The following is a 20,039-nucleotide window of genomic DNA, read 5'->3' as shown; positions in this document are numbered from 1 at the left end:
TTGAAACACAAAAAAATTATATCAAATCATTGAAATAGAAGCAAAATGTTTGGGAGGTTAAATATTCTGTGTTCTAGTTTTTTGTTCAAATGACAAAACAAGGTACCTTGACCTAAATATAAAAGTCATCATGTTAAAAAGGAATGTTCTATCTTGGTAGTTCTCAGTATCTTTAACTTTTTGCTACACAAGATGAAATAAGTAGAATTAATTGTGCACTTAGCAAAAAAAAATTTTTTAAGTTAAAAATTTAGAAAAGATATTAAAAAAAATCCCTTAATTGCTGACTTTGTTTCATTAATCCTACTTGTGTATCCAGTGCAAAAGATGCATTGGATAATCTAGTCACATAGATGAAACAATGATAACCACTGCTTTCAGAAGCACCAGCATCAATACAAGAGTAGTTTTAAGTACAACTACTTGACCTATTAGAAATAGCAGCCAAATCAACTTTCTATTGAAAATAAACATTTCTTACTGAATCTGGGAAATCCTTTGGATGAGGTGATGTAAAACGGATTCGCATTTCTGGATTTATGGAAGCAACTTTGTCCAATAAGTCAGCAAAACGCAGTCCCCCTTTTTTAGATTTATATACAGTTTTAAAGCCTGATGCCATCTGCGTGGGGTTGAGGTCAACACCACTTTGCCATGTGGAAAGGTCACGGTAACTATTCACATTCTGACCCAAAAGTGTGACTTCTTTGATGCCCTGTAACATAAATGACAAAATTATATATACATTCTTTCTTAATTTACTGGTTTTAGTCATCGAACTCTGATCATGCTAGGGTGCCACCTTGAGATATTTTTCAAATTCATTATATTAGCCTCAGTAAACTTCATCCCTGAATTTTAAGGAGGCTAATAAGAAAATGTAATGTAACATTGAAGTAAAATGAGATGATTCAGTTGGAATTAAAAAACGAGATATTTCTGATGGACGATAGAGGTTCTTAACCCAGGATCTTCAGATGTTGGGCCTCACAGAGAGGATGACAGAGGACTGTGACCCCTGGCAGTTTGCTGTGCTTGAGAAGACACATCGAGATAAGTAAAACTGTAGTTGTCCTTGCACACAAGCATGTCTCCAGCATCCCGCTCCAGCTGAGCATTCCTTGTGGGCTCGTGGTTGCTGGTGCCACATAAAAGCACCCAATAAACTCTGTAAAGGGGTTGGCATTAGGAAGGGCATCCAGCTGTAGAAACCATGCCAAAACAGACATGCAGCTCTTCAGCTGGCCAGATCTCATCAAATGATCCAACCCATGCCAGCATGGAAACTGAATGTATGATGATGATGATTATTATGGCGAGCTGGCAGAACCGTTAGCACGCCGGGCGAAATGCGTAGCCGTATTTCGTCTGCCATTACGTTCTGGGTTCAAATTCCGCCGAGGTCGATTTTGCCTTTCATCCTTTCGGGGTCGATAAAATAAGTACCAGTTACGCACTGGGGTCGATATAATCGACTTAATCCGTCTGTCTGTCCTTGTTTGTCCACTCTGTGTTTAGCCCCTTGTGGGTAGCAAAGAAATATATTATTATTATATTCACCAACACACTCAAAGTAAAGGTCAACCGTGCCTTTTAAGCCTCAAATTACTTGCCATCATCAGAATGTGACAGTGTAGCTTTTCAAGTATCAGTCTTTTTTTATTGGAGTAGACTCATCTGATGTATATGCAAATCAGGTGTGACATAAATGAGTTTGAATTAATGTAACTGTGACATGACACTCAGAAAAGTGAAAGAGTTCATCAAGTTCATGGAGGATACCCTTTCCACAGATCTTTGAGATGTAGAGTCATAGCTGAGATGGGATTATCTCAGGAACTCCATCCATAGTACTGCATTGAAGGCTTTTAGCATGAAACAGTGTAAGACACGGGATTGGTTTGGGGTAAGTTCACGCAAGCTCACTGCTGTCATTGAGGCAAAGCATGCTGCATCACATGAGCCACCCAGCAACCCACCCAGGCAACCTTGCAAGTATACAAGAATGTTTATAAATATAGGTTGGGCTTCAGTTATTAAGGGTTACCATCATCATCGTTGTTTAATGTCCGCTTTCCATACTAGCATGGGTTGGACGGTTTGACTGTGGGCTGGCGAACCAGATGGCTACACCAAGCTCCAGTCTGGATCTGGCAGAGTTTCTACAGCTGGATGCCCTTCCTAATGCTAACCACTCTGAGAGTGTAGTGGGAGCTTTTACATGCCACCAGCACGGGGACCAGTCAGGCGATACTGGCAATGACCTCGTTCGAATTTTTACACATGGGCCAGTCAGGCGGTACTGGCAACGACCTCGCTTGAATTTTTTACACATGTCAACGGCACAGGTGCCAATAAGACGATGTTGGTAATGATCCCGCTCGAATGGTGCCTCCTACATGCCACCGGCACGGAAGCCAGTTAGCCGCTCTGGCAACGATCCCGCTCAGATGGTGCTCTTAGCACCCTACTAGCATGGGGCACAAGTGCCAGTAAGGCAAGGCTGGCAGCGATCACGCTCGTATGGTGCTTGTGCCTGTCATCAAATTTCACTTGCCTCAACAGGTCTTCGCAAGCAGAGATTAGTGTTCAGAGAAGGAAAAGGTACCCACAATATTAGGTATTAAGCTATTTTAGTGTTCATACAAAAATGTTTATGAATAAAGGTGTGATAAGTTATATTTGTATCTATACCCAACAAAAATTGCTCCTACCTGATCTGATAAGATGCGAATTTCTTCCAGGATAGAATCCACTGGCCTACTCCGTTCTCGTCCCCGTGTAAAGGGCACAATGCAATAGGAACACATATTATCACAACCACGCATGATTGACCTGTCAATAACAAATGTGTATTACCTTCAAACTGTAAACAATGATGGGATTTATTAAAATCATTTAAATAATATCTCCATTCAAAAGAGCTAATTTCTGAATAGAGAGAGGACCAAATAAACTAAGAAAAGAAAAAAGCAGTTCCCCAGAAGGGTCCTGGTGCTTGAAACATCAAGCTTCTATTTTTTTCTCACAAGTAAACTGCACAATTGGAGTAAACCAGGGATGGTCTCTACCAACAAAGAGTGAATACACATAGTTAAAAAAACAGCAGACAACCAGAATTTCATCATTTTGCAATCTATTTCTATTCATTATTTGCCAATGTACATCATCATGATTCTATAATTTCAAATCAAGATACCAGATGAGAAGTCAAGAGTTCATTTCCTTCCAGTGACACTGTTGTATCGCTGGGCCAAGATACTCAACTTTCGATTGCCAAAGATGTTTATTTTTAGGATATTTTATATCACAATTGGTGCACAGTATCATTATTGATTACAGGTTTCTGACAGATCTACCTGTCAGTTCGGCATTTTCAACATCAATTTGAGGGCCGAGATTTTGTGATTTATACTGATCACAAGCCTCTTATGTTTGCTCTGTCATCTAAATCGGACATACACTCGCCTCATGCTTTTCATCACCTGGACTACATTTCCCAGTTCACAAGTGACATTCGGCACATAGCTGGAACAGAGTACATGCCTGCTGACGCACTCTCTCGTCTTCTTGTGTGCTCCCTTTCATCTCCTGCTGCAATCGATTTAACTGCCATTGTGCAGGATCAGCCAGCTCTGGACACTTTGGATTTAGCTTCTACCAAGTTGTCCTGTTGCAAGTTTGCCTATCTCCCACTTCCGACTGCTGAAGGCACCATTCTTTGTGACACAGCTACTGGTTCTCCCAGACTGTTTGTACCTGGGAACCACCAGCGCTCTGTTCTTGATGCCTTCCATTTACTGTCACATCCTGGCAAAGTTCAACAGTAATTTTGATCTCCAGTTCAATATAAAATGTTTGAAAACCGCTGCTGTGGTCAATATTCTTACATAATCTCCTTACAATCAAAACAGCTAAATAAAAGACAAGGTCTAAGAAGAGAGTGGTGGTAGTCTTCTATGCCAGAATACAGTGAAGTAATACAGTGAAGTTTGTAGATGTCAAAAGGAACACTGTTAATTAAAGAAGATATATTACTTTAAATAAAAACATTAAACTTACACAAAAGCAGATTTACTGGTGTTATTAACATGAACTGGCATAATATCAGCATAAGTTTCTTCCAAAGACAATAGAACATTCACTAAAAATAAAACAGAAAATTAAATCAAATTTTCAGTTTCCCAAATGCTACAAAATCAATTTTGGTTTCTTTAATCATTACCACATATTAAATTTCAAGCATTGGCACAAGGTGACAAATTTCTGGAGGCTATAACAGTGAAATACATTGGTCCTTGAGTATGTTACTGATACTTATTTTATGAACTTCAACATTTAGTTTATTACTACCTGGTTTTTGTCAGTTTAGTGTCATAATAATTAACAATAGTTTCTAACATATGCACAATGCCTATGTTATTTGGGGGAGGGAGAATAGTAAATTACAATCAACCCTAGAATTTGATGTGGAGACACATGGCCTAGTGGTTAGAGCAGCGGACTCACGGTTGAGGGATCGTGGGTTTGAATCTCAGACCGGACAGTGTGTGTGTTTATGAGCGAAACACCTAAGCTCCACGCAGCTCCGGCAGAAGGTAATGGCGAAACTTCTGCTGACTCTTTCGCCACAACTTTCTCTCATTCTTTCCTCATGCATCTTGCAGCTCACCTGCGATGGACCGGCGTCCCGTCCAGGTGGGGGACCTATACACCAAGAAACCGGGAAAACCGGCCCTTATGAGCCAGGCATGGCTCGAGAAGGAACTAGAATTTGACTGGGTGCTTTATTTTATTGACTTCCAGAAGAATGAAAGACAAAGTTGACCCCAGCAGTGTTGAAACTCAGGCCATAGAGAGCTGGAACAAATATACAAGAAGACAATTTGTCTGAAATACAATGATTCTACCAATAGGGTATGCAGTTGCTGATGAGATCCCAACACAAGTGTGGAACTAATCTGGATGACATCGTTTTTTCCTGCCCAAGAAGATACTGATAAGCTGTTTATATCTATCTATACATATGGTGTTCACTGAAAATCTACAGACATATTCTATCGTATGGTTTAGCTTTGAAACAAAACACTTATCAAGCAGTAATTTACCAGATAATACTGGTGTGTGTGTGTGTGTATCATTATCATTGTTCACTTTTCCATGCTTACATAGGCCTGACAAAATCTGCTGAAGTACATCAGACAGATGTCCTCTTCCTACCCCAACCCTTATGTTTCTAAACAAGGTAATATTTCCTAAAAGCTTTCATAGAAGATTAGAATCAAATGATACTGGTTGTATGACACTGACATTTGTTTACAACTATCACATAATGTCAAGACAAAAAGACACACCCCTTCCATCACCATGCACATATATTGGGGGCAAGTGTCTTCTGCTATAGCCTCAGGCCAACAAGAGATATAGAAGTGGATTTAGTAGATGGAAAGTGAAAGAAGCCCATCAAAGAATAATTGATAGCAATCTTACTTACCTGCAGTCTGCCCTTCATAGGAAACTGCCAAAAGGTGAGGGAGATCTCGATATGCATCAGGACCACAAACAATATCAACAGCCTTGCTTTGTTCCAGAATCTTGGTTTTCAGCCGCTCTGCCATACATCCTATGACATAGAACCTTGCATTGAAATACTGAGTTAAATCTCATTATCTTACCATTATCAATATGTCATCATCAAACATTAATATTAATGATACCATCCACTAAATTTCTGTATCAAAACCACTATGACCAATCCCTTCCCCAGTAAACAGTTTTTACCATTTACGTCTTACTGATGTCATCACAACATATTTCTATTTTATCTACCATCATCTGCTATTACAAGGTCACACCGTTAAGAACTGCCTTTACTTTACTTACCATTCAAGCTCATATCAAACTCTACTTCTCTAGAGTCTACAACACTGATTTAGCTATTACTTGTAAGCATGACATGACCATGCTTACAAGGTGCAGGAGTGGCTGTGTGGTAAGTAGCTTGCTTACCAACCACATGGTTCCGGGTTCAGTCCCACTGCCTGGCACCTTGGGCAAGTGTCTTCTACTATAGCCTTGGGCCGACCAAAGCCTTGTGAGTGAATTTGGTAGACGGAAACTGAAAGAAGCCCTTTGTATATATGTATATATATATATATATATATATATATATATATATATGTGTGTGTGTGTGTCTGTGTTTGTATCCCTAACATCGCTTGGCAACCGATGGTAGTGTGTTTAACTTAGCGGTTTGGCAAAAGAGACCGATAGAATAAGTACTAGGCTTACAAAGAATAAGTCCTGGGGTCGATTTGCTCGACTAAAGGCGGTGCTCCAGCATGGCCGCAGTCAAATGACTGAAACAAGTAAAAGAGTAAAAAGAGTATGCCACCATGACCTATTTTTGTTGTAGTTACTAGCTATTAGCATCATAACCTACACCAACTTTAGCTACCACTCACTATCATCACATATCCATACCACTCAGGCTGTCATCACAAGTCATGACAACCCTATTCTAGCTACTGTTGACTACATCACTTATTCATACCACCATAACCTACTTCTATTCTAGCTACTATGCACATAGCTATACCCTCATGATCTGTTTTTACCTGGCCACGATTGGATGGTGATTTTCACGTGCCACCGGCACGGAGACCAGACGAGGCTGGCAACGGCCACGATCAGATAAGTCTGTGTGAGACAGGTGCCAAAAGAGCATCACTGAAGTGCATGAATACAATTGCATGGAAATATGTCAATACCAATTTGACCATTACAATGATGAAAACAAAGCTTTTTTTTGGAGAGAATTGTTATAGGAGTTGAGACCTGGGTCCATCACTGAGCCAGATTCCAAAAGGGAGAGTATGAAGTGGAAACACCTGGAATAGCCAGCAGAAAAGAAATTCAAGACTAAACTTCTGCAGAAAAAGTGATGCTAGCCGTTTTGTGGGGTGCAAAAGAGCCTATACTGGAACATTATCTGGAAAGGGAGTCTACAGTCACCAGTATAGGCTACAATGAAATGCTGGCCAACAAACTCAAACCAGAAATTCACACCAAACAATGAGGTTTATTGTCAAAGCAAGTGTTGTGGCTGCACAACAACACATGTCCACATACAACCACTGACATTGTTGAAACCATTGGAAAACTGAGTTTCTGAAACATCCTTCATCCAGTCCAGATCTCACCCCATCTGACTATCACCTCTTTGGACTGCTCAGGCATCCTTTACAAGGTTGTTGATTTGCTATGGACAAAGAAACACAGGAAGTGGTGCATAAATGGCTGCGTGACCAACCATAAACTTTCTCTGATGGAATAAGCAAGCTTGTTGGACCACTGGAAGAAGTCAACTTTAGAAAAGCAAGGAAACTAGGTTGAAAAAGTATGTATTTGTTCAATCCCAGCTTTTGCTTTAATGAATTACAGAAACAAGAGTGCATATAATTTTCAAATTACCCTCATAATTTATTCTCACAGTTCAATAGCTTGAGCAACAATTCAAACTTTCCACCTTATATAGTCACATTATATCAAATATTTTCAACAAAATTTCAAAATTCACTTACACTGGATAAAATTTTTTTTTTGCAACATACCCAAAATTCCAATTTTCATAGAGTTTCTTTTTCTTTTCTTCTTTAAGAAGTTCAAGTATTCTAGACGTTTCCATATCTTAGTTTCAGCTCCCTCTCGAATAGAACAGGTCATCAGGAATGCTACATCACACTGATGGCAAAAATGGATACAGGAAATAAATATAAATACAAACGAAGTGGTATCAAAAAATTCCCAGGCTAGTTTTGCAGCATGCCAACAGATGGCAGCACATAGCTGCATGCACAGTGACCAAATGAACCAAATGAAAAGCAGATTTTCAATCCTGGGATAATATGTCTATGTAGAGCAAATGTAGACTGAGATACAAGGGTCCCAGATAGACAGACACAATTTCGCTTTTATTATATAGATATTTACAATATTCATATCAACATAAAATTTCAATCAGTTTAATCTTCAATAACTATCAAGAGTTTTTAATGAAATTTGTCTGAATGAAGCTTAAGCAGACAATAATTTATGTATGGAAGCATTTTTAGATGCCATTAAAAAAAGAGAAGAAATATAAAAAAAACAGATTAAACTTACATTTTTGATATCAAAACTTCTTTCAAAATCCTCCTTCTCCAATATTGACCAGACAATATCTGTATCATTAACATTCATCTGACAACCATAGGTTTCAAGATAAACTACAAGGAGAAAATCAAAACTAACAGAGTTAACACATCATAGGAATATACTATAGATGTACACACATTTAAATTATCCTCTACAGTCAAAGCCCATCTTTCACTGCCATGTAGCATAGCTGTATGTACACAGGCATCACACAATCTGTCTTTCACTCTGAATTTTGCCCAGTCCATTCTTATTCTAGCAACTACACTTTCAGAACTTCCTCCTCCACTGCTAAGTTGATCGCCTAGGTAACAGAAGCTTTCTACTACTTCTGATATCCCCAAGCATTTGAGGGAGTCTGTTGTCTGTGCATTTTTAGTGCTTATGGTACCTGCACATTTGCCACACACAAAGACTATTTTCTCTGTTAACCTTCCTGGGATACTACTGCACCTCTTATGTGTCCAAAGCTTGCACTGGGTACAATGTATGGAGTTTCTATCACCACAAGTTGATAGAAACTTGTGTTGACAGAAGGTGAGAGCATTACGGATAACAGTGATTCCACCGAGATCGGAATTACTCCTCTAATGTAGTGTGAATGGCTCATTTGATGGCTATCTGGGGATGACAGACAGTGTAAGATGAAGGCTGGAATGATGGTGGGATGAACCTTGGTGGAGACAGGTGGTGATGAAGTGTTGATTATGGCAGCCAATTTCTCACAGGAGACACAGAAGATTCACAATGGACAAATTGAGAGACTGTGCCAAGCAGTGGACCAGGAGCAGTGTTGACCGTGTACCTGCAGAAAGAGTGTAATTGGGGGGAGTAGAGGGTCTGCCAGTGCATTTACAAGTCCTATTTGCATGGAGTTGTCAGTTGTTCCTGAGCGTTAAACTAATACATTTGTTTGTTGTTTACACACCTGTCTTTGTCTTTTTTTTTGTAAATTCTCACTAGATTTTCATCAACAAAGTAATTGACCAATCAATGAATTTCTGCCCCATTTTGGCAAACTTTCGATAAAAGTAGCACAAATGTCAAAATAAGTCAACTGATTTATCTATGAATTTGCTACTTTTATCGAAAGATTGCCTGGATACCTATGCAGTTGCTTGACTTGCTAGCAATAGCAGCCAAATATCCTTCAAATTACATCTTACCATCTTTAAAAACAAATAGATGTAATCCTACATATATTTGGAGAGAAATAGAAGCATGGGACGGTCACGACCAGAATGTTTTGCATGATACATCAGCTCAATCAGAACAAACCAGACATTCCTACACATGTGCGCCCCACCCCCAACTTTGTTGCCTCCTAACTTCTAGAAAAATGGATACATTTTAACGAATTTTTCTACAAATATGCTTCAAATGGCGTAGATTCTGATATATTAAAATATGTGCTGAAATTCTTTTTCAGAGAGTGAAGTATGTATTTTCGGCAATTCCCACGAGCAGGCTTTGTTTACTCGTAACTTTCCGAAAAATGGGTACTTTTTAATGAAATTTTCTATTAATAACTTTCACAGCGTGTAGGTCACGATTATATCGGAATTTAATATGAAAAAAAAAAAATGAAAAGTGGTCCTGCGCACATCATATACACCTAGAAAATACCACGAAGGTAAATTATGCATCAGTATGTGTGTGTACTCAATTATTTTTCTTTCTGCACTAATTTCCGATATAATTTGTAATTTACACACTTTGTAATTTCATGAAAAAATCCCCATTTTTCTTAAAGTTACGAGGAAACAAGGCCACCTTGTGTGAATCTTCCGAAACTCCTCTTTTCACCCAAAGAAAAATATTTTTCACAACAAATTCCGATACAATCGGAATCTACACCATCTGAAGCGGGGTTGATACTACGCAAAAAATCCTAGTTTTTTTTTTTTTCTTAGTGAAAATCGTGCGGGAATTACTATGAATATTTACCGAAAATTTCTCTAAAAAGTAACCATTTTTCTGGAAGTTAGAGACAAAGTCAGGTGGGGATGCCCAACAAAATTTTACCCAATTAATTATATAAACACACTAACCTCTACGTCGTTGGCCCTTAAATAGAGATTTATGTAAATAAGGTATGTCATTGGTTATTTCTGCAGGGATATTGTTCTGTTTAATAATTGTTTCATTTGAATTATTGCATAAGAAGTCATCAAAGTTGGGTCCGTGCACGAGTTTTTCTCTGAAAGTTTCAAAGTTACTTTTGCGAGGTGATGAGCTTTCGTTATGTTTAACTGAAGACACACATCGTTTGTAGGGCGGTACATTTCTATAATGGGAGCTTATATGTGGTTGGGATTTTCGTCGAAGACAAGTGGTGAAGGTATAATTTGTTGACAACAAACGGTTGAAAGATAACATCATTTAAGTAGAGATAACGAAGGACAAGACTAGAGGAGACAGCCATGCCAGTCTGACACGGTGTAAAGCCACATTTTGTCCGACCGAAAATAAAGGAAAGCGGGCGGTGTTACAGTATAAGTACCGGATACATTTCAAAAAAGTGTTTTTTTTTTATATATGGGGGGTTAGGATTAGGGTTAGTGTTTCTGTTCGGGTTAGGGTTTGTGTTAGGGGTGGGATAAAAGGGTTTCTGTTATCTTCAGAAATGTAAACAAAGTCACGTGTGTACATATACCGAAGCATCGCCACAAACCCTAACCCTAGCAGAAACCCTAACCCCCCATATATATATATATATATATATATATATATAAAAACCCCACTTTTTTTAAATGTATCTGGTACTTCCGGGAGTATACCGGTACTTATACCGTAACATCGCCGAAAAAAGTAAATAAAACACTTTCCATTCAAAATACTTCAGCTAGCATTCTAACATGTGACCAGTTATGATTTTTCGAGGCTTATGATAACATTGGTGTCATCTCTGGGATAAAGTTTATAAAAGCTTGATGAAATTATTGTAATCTTTAAAATAAAGTTATATTCATTTTCACTTCATTATTATTATTCTGAAGATAGCATGCTGGCACACCGAACAATAACGTTTACTGGCATTTCGTCCGTCTTTACCGTTCTGGGTTCAAATTTCGCCGAGGTGAACTTCGCCTTTCATTCTTTCAGTTCGATAAAATAAGTACCAGTTGAACATAGTCAATATAATCAACTTTCTCTACCCCTCAAAAATGCTGGCCTATTGTAGAAAGGATGATTGTTTTATACTATATTATTAAATATCAAAGTCTTTAGTCATATATGTCTACGACTTGGTTACAGTTTCACTGTTACTATATAATAGAATATCAGTTTCTTTTTTTAATTTTTAACTCCCCCCCCATAGCTCCTAAAATTTCCACTCATTCGAATTTTAACCCAGAGTCCGAATTTTTTCATACATTTATACACCCATAACTTGATCCCTGATAATCAGCTTTGCTGTAGAGTATCGTCTACAGCAGTGCTTTTCAACCTTTTGGCTGGAGCGGAACCCCAAGGAAACATTCCACTGGCTCGAGGAACCCCTGTGCAATAATTTAATAGTCTTCTGCACACATATCTGCACAGGAGAATTAAAAATTACTGTCGATTTTAGCAGTTTTGTAACTTCTTGCAGAACCCCTGGACTGTACTGGCGGAACCCTGGTTGAAAACCACTGGTCTACAGTAACTTCAAGATATCAACGTTATAAAAAAGAAAAAATATTCTATGTAAAATAAATTTCAAAAACCGGCATCAAAATCTCCCCCTCTCTATAGTCATGCTTTCAAAGTGAAAGCAGATTTATTTAACAGCTTACTTTAAAACATTTCTTACACTTACAAAATGCGATGAAGAGAAGAAAAAAGTATTAACTTTTGAGGATAGACATTTCGTCATATTTCTCTCCAATGAAAAGATCTTCCGGAAATACCCTTTCATCGCGGTAAACATTATTATCTCTTGTTTTCTTTTTTTGGAGCCTTGTCTGCCAATTTTAAGGGAGCGAACGGTAATAATTTTCACCGTTTTATCAACATCGGCAAAACTAATTATAGAGGTTATATATAACCTGCCACAGTTCTGTTGTGTGTGTGTCTGAAGTAATTATTAAAATTATATCTGGCTCTGTAACACGTGCACCTGCTTACTTCAAAATGAAACTATTGCGTAAGCCACAAGGGTAATATCAAAACCATCTCGCTATTTGACATTTCGCAGTTGTCAACTTCATGAAAATCTGTAGTTTATTATTTAGTAGCGGATTTAAAATTAGTAGAGTCCTGAAACCAGTGAACAAGATGGCAAAAATCATACAGCTGGATACTATAGAAGGTAAGTTTAACTTTTATATTTCTTGAGCGTGTAAAAAAAAACAAAAAAACCGGCGGCATTCTGGTTTAAGCACTTCACATATCGCCTCGTAACTTCTTTATTTTTTGGAACTTTAAGAAAATTTTTGCGAATTTGTGTTTTACACGCGAGAATTCGGATCTTTTCGATTTGAACGGCATTTTTTAAAAAGAATTTCCGCATAAGTAAACACTTTTAAACTTCCTATACTGGTAGAATGTGTTTATAAAACATCTTTTTCGGTTTGAACGGCAATTTTTTGTAGCGGTGTCATGAAATTGTCACCAAATATCTTACAAACTATAGAATTTTCTCAATAAAGCCAAGAGAAAAAGATGTTTTATAAAAACATTCTACCAGTATACGAAGTTTAAAATTTTTTAGTTACCTAGAAATTATGTTAAAAACTGCCGTTCAAACCGAAAAGATCCTCTTTTTCTCTGGTTCTTTTAAACTTGGGTCTTATATCTATTGTTCAAATTTCTTTGTAATTGGAAATATATTGGGTTGTCCGGGAAGTTTGTGCCGATTTTTAAAGGAAAGAAAAAGGTCAATAAATACTTGCCATTACATTTTTAATCAACCAAATATGAAACATTTTGTTGCGCAATGCGTCTCCATCTTTCCTTTAACTTGAAAATACCCTCTTCCCAGAATTGAGGTGGGTTTCATGGCAAAGAATTCATCAAAGTATTTTTTACGTCATCCAAGGAATTGAAATTTTTACCTTTAAGACTATTCTGCAAAGATCTGAATAAGTGGAAATCTGAAGGAGCAATATCTGTTGAATATGGAGGGTCGGGTAACACATCCCAGCCGAGCTGCAGCAATTTTTGCCTGGTGCCCAAAGAAATGTGTGGTCTTGCATTATCATGTTGGAAAACAACACCCTTCCTGTTGGCCAATTCTGGACGTTTCTCTTGAATTGCTGCTTTTAACTCGTCCAGTTGTGTGCAGTATTTCTCAGAATTAATTGTCTGGTTACTTGGGAGAAGCTCATAGTACAGAATTACTTTCCAATCCCACCAGACACAGAGCAAGATTTTTTTTAGAGTGAAGACCCGCTTTTGGGGTGGTTAAGGGTGGCTCATGTCACTTACTCCAGGATCACTTTCTCTGAACATTTCTCATCACCTGTCACAATTTGCTTTAAAAAAGGCACGTTTTCATTCCGTTTATAAAGCGAATCACAGATGGAAATGCGATCCAAAAGGTTCTTCTCATTCAACTCATGAGGTACCCAAAGATAATAGCGATTTGTGCACTCAAACTTTACCAGGTGCCCACAAACGACGTATTTTGATAGGTCGAGGCTTTCTGCTGATTTTTGGGTTGTGCATTGTGGGTTAATCTCAATTAATGACTTGATTTGGTCCACGCTCAGGGTTGCTGAAGCGTGGAATAAACTGCCTGCGTCAGTTGTTGACTGCCATGACACTACATCCTTTAAGGCCCTCATGCTTTCCGAAATCCGCCGAAACTACACCTGAGCACTGTACACAATTATTATTATTATTATTATTATTATTATTATTATTATTATTATTATCATCTGTGTAGAGGCTTCCTCACTGGCTTATAATTCTTGTTCAAGAAGTTTCGAACCCTTTAGTTGCAAAGTTTTTTTCTTATATTTCTAGACCTGAAACCTCAAATAACTATTACTGCCAAGAAATTGCTGTCTGGAGGTGTGATTGCTGTTCCCACTGACACTATCTATGGCATTGCTTGTCTTGCCCAAAATAAGGATGCTGTTGACAGTATATACAAGATAAAGAAGCGGAATCCATTGAAACCTATTGCCATTAGCATTGCTGATGTCAAAGATATTTCCAAGTAAGAATTCTTTTTATCAGTCATTTGGTTTGTCTCAGTTGTGGTGTGCAAGAGAGACGTTTGCGCTGGTATGGTCATGTGGCGAGAATGGATGAAGATAGTTGTATGAAAAAGTGCCACACCCTAGCGGTTGAGGGAACCTGTGGAAGAGGTAGACCCAGGAAAACCTGGGACGAGGTGGTGAAGCACGACCTTCAAACTTTAGGTCTCACCGAGGAAATGACGAGAGACCGAGACCTATGGAAGTATGCTGTGCGTGAGAAGACCCAGCAGGACAAGTGAGGCCATAATCCTGTGGCCTACACCTGGATGTAGCCAGCCCACTTATGCATTCCTTTCCTTCTTGGGACACAAAACTCCACTTGTGAAGACCTGTTGAGGCAAGTGAAAATCAAAATTGTAATCTGATACCAGTGCCGGTGGCACGTAAGAGAACCATCCGAACGTGGCCGTAGCCAGCGCTGTCCGATTGGCCTCCGTGCCAGTGGCACGTAAAAAGCACCCACTACACTCACGGAGTGGTTGGCGTTAGGAAGGGCATCCAGCTATAGAAACACTGCCAGATCAGACTGGGCCTGGTGCAGCCTTCTGGCTTCCCAGACCCCAGTTGAACCGTCCAACCCATCATGATGATGATGAAGAGAAGCATCCCGTCCCTGAGCATCTTGCCTTTTATTTAGTCAAACTCTATCTTGGATTACATTATTGAATGCATCCTTCTACTTTGGAAATGGTTGTTATTTGAGGAATATTTTACTGGTGTTTCTAGCAGATCAGTCAGCCACATAAAAGCTTTTTTCATTTCATTTCATTTCATCTAGTTTAAGCTCACGAGCTATGGCCATGCTTGTTCATTTGCTTGGGCTTTGTGCCTAAATTAGAAACAATTATTATCATTATTTTTTGTTTTGTTTCAGATGGTGCAATGTGACTGTCCCCATTTCACTTTTACATGATTTACTTCCTGGACCTGTCACCTTAGTGTTTCAGCGATCCCAACAACTGAACGAGTATTTGAATCCTGATACAGATTATGTTGGTATACGTATTCCAGATCATTCATTCATACGAGGTTTGGCTCGGACCGTTGATGGACCCATTGCCCTCACAAGTGCTAACATAAGTGACCAACAAAGTCCATTGTCCATAAAAGTAAAGTTTCAAACATTCTTTGACATATTTTTCATATTGTACATGTGTGTGCATTCTCAGAGAAGTATTCCACTCTAATATAATCAGAAAACTCTTTGGGTGGTGAAAAGCTGTAATGAAGAGAAAAAATATTTGTAAATCATTCTTTGAAAAGTCGCATAATTAATTAACCCATACAGCACCTATTTTGTGTGTGTGTGTGTGTGTGTATACATATGTTATAATTTCATTGACATTAACTTCAAAGTTTAACTGATTAGTGGCTTATTCAAACTATTTGAAGGAGTCACCCCCATTGCCAATGAAATTATAAATATTAAACTCTACACTGTTTTCAGTGTGTGTGTGTGTGTGCATATATGCAATTCTGAGCTATTTTTCATTATTTTTTCGAAAAATACTCTAGTAAACACGGTTATACAGCGAGCATACAGATGTAAGCATTGGCAGAAACATATATTTAGTGCATATAAGTAGTCTCTATCATTATATATAATTTAAACTTTAATTTCCTTTATATTTAACATTCACTATTAATATCCCTACTGTTTCTGTTAGCTACTTATGACGTTATATCATATAACGTTTTTTTAAACAATATTAATAGCGTTCTGTCTATCGCTATACAAATCCATCATTTTTTGCTAAAATGTCTTATTGACGAGTTTCGTTTTTTTCACTTTCCTGAGGAGAAGATTGCATTGTTTATACCATTTATTCTTTTGAATAGTATCAGTGGAATTTTCGAAACATGTGTCGAAAGTAAAAATATTTGATTACACCTGCGTTAACTCCATTTTTTTATTCATATATATACATATAGTTATCTTTTATTTTTTTAATTGTTTCAGTCATTAGACTGTGACCATACTAGGGCACCACCTTCAATTTTCTTCTTTTTAATCAAATGAATCGACCCCAATACTCTTTTTTAAAAGTCTGGTACTTATTCTATTGATCTCTTTTGCCAGGCTGCTAAGTTACAGGGTCTTAAACACACCAACACTGGTTGTAAAGTGGTGTGGGGAACAGACACAGATGCAAAGTCACACACACACAGTCATACAAATATGATGAACTTCTTTCAATTTCTGTCAACCAAATCCACTCACAAGGCTTTGGTTGGCCTGAAGCTATAGTAGAAGCCCCTTGCCCATTTATTTATAAATTTTCTATTAATTATATATACATGAATCTTAATTTTCTTTCTTCCTTTTTTGGGGTCTTAAAGCTACCAATGCTTTCATGTGAAGAGGTCTTTGCAATTGTTCAAGTATGCCACATGGAAGTGTAGGTACTTGTCTCCCTTTCAGATAGGAAAACACGAGATTCACTGGACTGAATGGGGTTTGAAAATAAATACACAGGTTACAAGAGGCAGCTTATAAGAATATTTTGATTGTTATTTCCCTTGCATTAGCCTTGGATTTTTGCAAGAAATTGTGTTCCCCATAGATTATTTTCGTAATTATCTTGTGCAAGAAAACTCGTGCATGCCCATATTCATAAATATATGCATATATCTACAAATACATAAACACATAGATATAAATATATATATGTATGCTAGAAGAAGATCCGCTATGGTCTTATCATTCCTTTGTTAGTGGTAAGACCATAGCAGATCTTCTAGCATAATGGATGTCTACTTACATTTCATCCCTCTTATATAATAGTTTCACTTTAATAGTTTCAGTATTAAAGTGAAAGCATCTGACATTACAATAGAGAGATGTTATTGTTTCATTTTTGACATGTAATACAGAAATAGTGAAGATATGATATTGCTGTGGGCTCGCACTAGGCAAGAAGTTAAAATTTTTTTGACCATGACACTACATGGACCCTAAGTAAGGCATATATAAAATTTGAATGAAATTGGTTGTGTAGTTCTCAAGTTTTAGGGATTCAGACAGACAGACAGACACACACACACATATACATTCTCATCTTTATATATAGAGATTGTCATAAATGTGTATATATGTATATTTATTTGTGTGTGTGTGTATATATATATATATATGTATGTATGTATATTTATTTGTGTGTGTGTGTATGTATATTTGTATATATATATATATATATATATATCATACATTTCTTTCTGCTAACTACAGTTTTCATTGTTTTCTAGGAATTTGAAAACTTATGGCCTGAATTGGACATTGTCTGTGATGGTGGTACATTGGGGAGTACTGTTGAGTCACGACAAGGTTCAACAGTAGTTGACCTCAGTGTCAAAAATTGTTTCAAGGTATTACGTGATGGAAGGTAAGAAGTAATACCATTATATGAAGTATTTCTTAGCTTTATGTTTTTCTTTCTTAGCTAAATACTTTACTTTGGTGTATTTTTTTCTTTGCTAAATTGTAGCTTTGGGTTCAGTTCCACTGCACAACATCTTAGACAAATGTCTTTTAAGATACAATCTAAGATTGACCAAAGAATTATCAGAAAAATTTAGAAGAGAAAACTATGTGGAAGCCTGTCTGAAAGACTGTTCCTGTTCTTATGTGGTAGACTTTATCTATTACCTGGAACTGAATTTTTGAGAAAGATCTTAGTACTCATTCTCTGAGTAAAAAGGCATGTTAATGAAACAAGCATTATGAGTATGGAAGAGAGATTTTGTGAGATGCTGGGAGGCTATTTGTTGAACTGCTGTCATATGAGCCATGAGAGGAGAGATTTTACATTCTGTTATGTATATTGCTACTGATAAAAAGGGGTTTGACATAATTCCTTCTATACACTAATTTTCTTTTACTTTTGAGTTCGTAGCTTATGGCACATCATTATGTTTGAACCTTTCTTTATGAACTTTGAGTCCAGGTGTTCTGTTGCTGCCTCAAAGGTTTTGGATTCTTTAACGATGAGGTCCTTGCCCCACAGAGGACTAAGAGTACCTCTAGTTTAAATTCATCTGGAACTTTTGCTTTTGATATGTAGATGTGTAGCATCCAGTAAATATAATCTTCCTCAGTTGGGTTGTCTTCTCGAACACTTTGGTATCCATTTAGAATGAAGTTTGAATAAAATTCGTCATAAACCAGTTCAAAGAAGGCTTTTATTCAAACTTTATTTCTGCTCGCCATCTAATCCATTAATCACTGCTGTTCAACAATTAAGACTTGTTTTATTTTAAGTAAAGACAGTATTCATATATCAACATCATTTGACACTATGCTGCATTTTTGTACCCAATATAAAATAAGATATCTATAAGTTGTGATACCAGTGCCGGTGGCTGTTGCCAGTGCCGCCCCGATTGGCCTCCGTGCTGGTGGCATGTAAAAAGCACCAACCGATTGTGGCCATTGCCAGCCTTGCCTGGCACTGTGCCGGTAGCACGTAAAAAGCACCCACTACACTCACGGAGTAGTTGGCGTTAGGAAGGGCATCCAGCTGTAGAAACACTGCCAGATCAGACTGGGCCTGGTGCAGCCTCCTGGCTTCCCAGACCCCAGTCGAACCATGCTAGCATGGAAAGCGGACGTTAAACGATGATGATGATGATATTTTTATCTATTATTTACTATTGAAGAAGGGAATTAATGATAGGATATTATAATTCATAACACATAGTAAGAAGAATTGCATGAAGAAGGAAAGAGAAAATATATATTGGGTAGTTTTATCCTATTTATTGTGTTGGAAACTGTAATAATTGTTACTCTGAATGTCAGGTTTCTGATGGCAGTGAATGTTGGTTCAAGGTATATATGCAGCTTTGACTCACATCAACCTTCACTAGGTCCAAAAATTGGAAATGTGAAATAATTAGTGGAGCTTCCTGCCTTACAAATAAATATATACACACACATAAAATATTTGTTTCTTATTATTTCAGTGCCTACGAGAATACAACCTCTATCCTAAAAAGCAAATATCAGTTGAAAGAGATTAGCTAGCAGTTTATTCTCTTGCTAAAAAAGATTTAATGAAAAGAAAGGGATCAATTTTATACTGGAGTTAATGAAAATGAAGAGAAAAGTGTAAAGGTGTTGAGTGTTTTAATAAATTATTTTTATATTTTATATATATTATTTGTTATATTTTTTTATATTTTATACATAAATACATTTATGTATTTGTTTTGCAAGATTTCTGATGTGAACTCATGTGTTGAAACAGATATTGTTATATTTCAGGATGTTATTCTTCCATTCATGTTTTCTGTTGAGGCTTGGTCTGTCTACAACTGTGTGTGTGGCACCTGTAATCTAACTATCATGTCTGTTGATAATATCTTAACATCTATGTTTTTAACTGAGCTTCTATGTTCTAATTGAGCATGTTTGTAGACACTGATGAGATTTTCTCCCCCTTGAGCTCCTTCCAGTGTCCCTTATCCCCCCCCCATACTACATGCTGTCTCCCCAATATATGTTGTCTTGTTTGTGCACTGTCCCTCAGTACACCGAATGCTACAGACTACATTTCTAATCCTACAGTTAGCCTGGAAATGTAGTCTAGCCAGTTAAGGTGAGACTGTCATGTGACAACTTGCTGGGGCTGCCTGCTGGAGCCTAATGGCAGG

At 37.5% G+C, this 20,039-nt stretch overlaps 2 protein-coding genes across 6 annotated transcripts in view; one reads left to right on the top strand and one right to left on the bottom strand.

Annotated features, from left to right (window-relative positions):
* The window catches only part of LOC115222908 (mitochondrial tRNA methylthiotransferase CDK5RAP1), a 63,499-nt gene that overhangs the window by 5,548 nt on the left and 37,912 nt on the right, over nt 1-20,039 (bottom strand). For 3 of the 5 annotated variants that reach the window (XR_005003281.1, XM_036511778.1, XM_036511779.1), the window contains exons 1-7: nt 10,248-10,670; nt 8,164-8,267; nt 7,614-7,743; nt 5,495-5,623; nt 4,063-4,144; nt 2,715-2,835; nt 482-715 (exon numbers count right to left, since the gene is read on the bottom strand). Coding sequence is in view for 3 of the 5 variants with exons in the window: in XM_036511778.1 (XP_036367671.1) it covers nt 482-715; nt 2,715-2,835; nt 4,063-4,144; nt 5,495-5,623; nt 7,614-7,743; nt 8,164-8,267; nt 10,248-10,578 (1,131 nt within the window). In the remaining 2 variants the exon portion in view is untranslated. Of the gene's footprint in view, nt 1-481; nt 716-2,714; nt 2,836-4,062; nt 4,145-5,494; nt 5,624-7,613; nt 7,744-8,163; nt 8,268-10,247; nt 10,673-20,039 lie in introns of those variants that run through there. The other 2 variants (XR_005003282.1, XM_036511780.1) reach the window with 2 other exon arrangements.
* LOC115222939 (yrdC domain-containing protein, mitochondrial) lies at nt 12,256-19,487 on the top strand. The gene is made up of 5 exons (XM_029793340.2): nt 12,256-12,490; nt 14,149-14,344; nt 15,262-15,496; nt 17,634-17,770; nt 19,350-19,487. The coding sequence occupies exons 1-5, from the start codon at nt 12,388-12,390 to the stop codon at nt 19,408-19,410; spliced, it is 732 nt and encodes a 243-aa protein (XP_029649200.1). The 5' UTR covers nt 12,256-12,387; the 3' UTR covers nt 19,411-19,487.

The sequence above is a fragment of the Octopus sinensis genome, linkage group LG21 (genome assembly GCF_006345805.1).
Source record: "Octopus sinensis linkage group LG21, ASM634580v1, whole genome shotgun sequence".
Lineage (NCBI taxonomy): Eukaryota > Metazoa > Mollusca > Cephalopoda > Octopoda > Octopodidae > Octopus > Octopus sinensis.
This window is presented reverse-complemented; position numbering and strand designations above follow the sequence as displayed.

Coding starts and splice junctions, on each gene's coding strand:
- LOC115222939 (XM_029793340.2), top strand. CDS start 12,388: ATGAAAATCTGTAGTTTATTATTTAGTAGCGGATTTAAAATTAGTAGA. Junction 12,491..14,148: donor ACAGCTGGATACTATAGAAG/GTAAGTTTAACT, acceptor TTATATTTCTAG/ACCTGAAACCTCAAATAACT. Junction 15,497..17,633: donor AAAGTCCATTGTCCATAAAA/GTAAAGTTTCAA, acceptor ATTGTTTTCTAG/GAATTTGAAAACTTATGGCC.